We start from the raw sequence: 2,744 nt of genomic DNA on the forward strand, positions 1-2,744 counted from the left end.
GATCCTCCCACCTCAGCCTCTCAAATTGTTGGAATTATAGGCGTGAGCCACCACACCTGCCCACCAAATGTTCATAGAATGTTACATAAGACACTATTCTAAGCATTGGGGTCCCATAAGAATAAGACAAAGCCCCTATCCTCAAGAAGCTATCATCCAACTATAGACAGGTAATAGACTCAAGCCAAGGTATATACATGTTATAAAAGAAGTACTGCAAAGTATTAGGAGAACATGTGACATGGGGAACTGGAAAAGGCTTCAGAAGAAGTGACTTTTTTTTTTTTTTTTTAAAAAGATAGGATCTCCCTCTGTCATCCAGGCTAGTCTCCAACTCCTGGCCTCCAGTGATCCTCCCACTTTAGCCTCCTGAGTAGCTGTGATTACAGGTACAAGCCATGGCACCGGGTGAGATGACATTTTGCTGGAGGAAAGGGAGATCTTCTAAGAGCAAAGAGCTTTCCAGGAGGTGGAACCAGGACTATCACAGTAAGCAGGAGACAGCAGGAGTGAGTGCAAAACCCCAAAACCCCACTTTTACCCTTCCTAGTTCCCTACTCAGCCATGGAGGCCCTGTTACCAGGGCTCCAACAGGTACCTGTCTGGGCAGGGGGCCCAGGCCCCACATTTTGACCCCTAGGGCTAGGCCTGAGCTCCTCCAAGGGGTTCCGAGGCTGAGGAATCCCCACCAATCTTTGTGATGTCTCTGCCTGGTGCTTGGCTTTCGGCCTGGAGCCTGCTGAATCAACGAGGGGGCGTTGAATATTGAGCGGTGGTTTCTGCAACCATTTCTAGGGAAGGAGGGGGGACAAAAAGGTGAGGTTTAGTGTTGGGGTGCATTACTGGTGTGACTACTGTCTTCCCCCATTAGGCCGCTCTTACTCTTGGATCTTGGTTCTCCTGGTCCAGGGCGCACGATGTAACAGTAGGGAAAGGCGTGCGTTTCTGAGAGCGTACCGGAATCTTGCTAGGGGTAGGAGATACACCCCGGAGGAGGGGATCCCTCGTGGCTTGCCGGGTGGTCATGATGGCTACAGTTGAGACGGGGAAGAAGGCAGGTAGAATCGGAGATCAAAGATCAACCAGTTCTCGGGGCACCTGTCCTGCCATCCCTAATACCTCTGCCCTAATCCACGCGCCCACAAGCCCCCGGCACCTGCAAGACCGCTCTTACGGGTGCTACCTCCAGACACCCCGAGCCTACTCTTTTGCCCTCGGACCTCGAACTGCCCTCCTCCCTATGAGCCTAGCAGCCCTCGTTCCCTCCAAGACCCCCGTGCCTTACCTTACCGAGAGCCCCTCAGGGCCGACCCAGCTTCCTCCGCTTTTCGCCTATCTCGGATACTGCTGGAGCTACTTCCTCAGTTTGTAAAATACGCCAAGCTCCTGATTGGCCCGGCCGCGCTCCCGCGGAGGCCCGTGTAGCCAGACTCAGCCGTCCAATCCGCGGGCTTCGCAGGAGGGGCCAAAAGAAGGACCAATTGTCGAACCGCTTTCTGGCCAGAAAAAAAAAAAAAACTGACTCGGCTCAATCAGCCAATCCGAGAGTGGAGCGCCGCTGGAAGGCGGGGAAAGAGGAAGGATAGGGCAGTTCCGAGGCCGTTCAGAGGCCGGGTAAGGCGTAGCCACGGGAGCTCTCGCGAGGTCTCGGGACCGGCGAGGGGCTGGCCATTGGCAGAAAGGGGCCGTCGCGGCCCTGAGGGGACAGTTCCTTGTTTTGATTGGTGCCAACGGTGTTGAAGGCTGGCCCGTGCCCCCGACCGGGCTTGACCATAGCACGGCGCCAAGCTTTGGGGACGCCATTCCAGATGCCCATAGAAAATATCTGCGTCCGGCCGCGGTGGCAGGCGCCTGTAATCCCGGCACTTTGGGACGTTGAGGCTGGAGGATCTCTTGAGCTATGAGTTTGAGACCAGCCTGGGCAACATGGCGAGACCACTCCCACCCCTGTCTCTACAAAATAATAAAATAATAATAATAACCCCTGTGCAGTGGTGTGCGCTTGTAGTCCCAGCTGCTCTGGAGGCTGAGGCAGGAGGATTATTTTGAGCCCAGGAGGTTGAGGCTGTTTGAGTTGTGGTCACGCCAGTGCACTCCAGCCTGGGCAACAGAGAGAGACCCTGAATAAATATACATACATACATACATACATAATAAATCATCTGCACGTTGTCTCCAGGATAAGGAACTGCCTTCAAACAGGCAGAGAGGGCTGAAGGGAATCGAACTGAGCCTAACAATATGTGTGCTCCTTGGAGCCTCACAACCCAGTGAGGTGTCTGGTGAAGTGTCTTTCATTTCACCATAGGTAACAAGACTCATTGTTTTTGAACTCAGTTACCACAGCACCAGAATTGAATGACTACTCACAGCTGGGGGTTTCCTTGCCTCCAGGTTGCCTTTATGCAGATCTAGAGGTCTGGAGAGAGGGGACTCACCTGCTGGTTATTGGTGGGCAGAGCTGTGAGACTGAGAGATCCTAGAATATCCTGCTTAAGATGGAAGGGGTAACCCCTAATGGGGGACAGGAAATGAACAACACTTTCAAGTTGACAGGACTCTGGTGAATTTTCCCCACCAATCACAGAAGTTATTCTTACACAAGTCAGAAACGAGGAGTTACTCCTTAAGTCCTCCCACTCCCTTTACATATCCCATCTCTCATTCACTCTCACTAATTTTACTATTTATGCATTTTTGAGACAGGGTCTCACTCTGTCACCCAGGCTGGAGTGCAGTGGTGC

General features: G+C 52.7%; 1 protein-coding gene across 2 annotated transcripts in view; it reads right to left on the minus strand.

Moving 5' to 3' along the window:
• TROAP (trophinin associated protein) overlaps positions 1 to 2,516 on the minus strand; it is a 9,691-nt gene extending 7,175 nt beyond the window's left edge. The window contains exons 1-4 of one of the 2 annotated variants that reach the window (XM_011936182.1): positions 2,439 to 2,516; positions 1,286 to 1,496; positions 883 to 1,031; positions 599 to 791 (exon numbers count right to left, since the gene is read on the minus strand). In XM_011936182.1, the coding sequence (XP_011791572.1) occupies positions 599 to 791; positions 883 to 1,026 (337 nt within the window). In that variant the 5' untranslated portion in view covers positions 1,027 to 1,031; positions 1,286 to 1,496; positions 2,439 to 2,516. Of the gene's footprint in view, positions 1 to 275; positions 482 to 598; positions 792 to 882; positions 1,032 to 1,285; positions 1,497 to 2,438 lie in introns of those variants that run through there. The other variant, XM_011936183.1, reaches the window with a different exon arrangement.
• Positions 2,517 to 2,744: the final 228 nt, after the last annotated feature.

This window comes from Colobus angolensis, unplaced genomic scaffold (assembly GCF_000951035.1).
Source record: "Colobus angolensis palliatus isolate OR3802 unplaced genomic scaffold, Cang.pa_1.0 Scaffold151, whole genome shotgun sequence".
Classification (NCBI taxonomy): Eukaryota; Metazoa; Chordata; class Mammalia; order Primates; family Cercopithecidae; genus Colobus; species Colobus angolensis.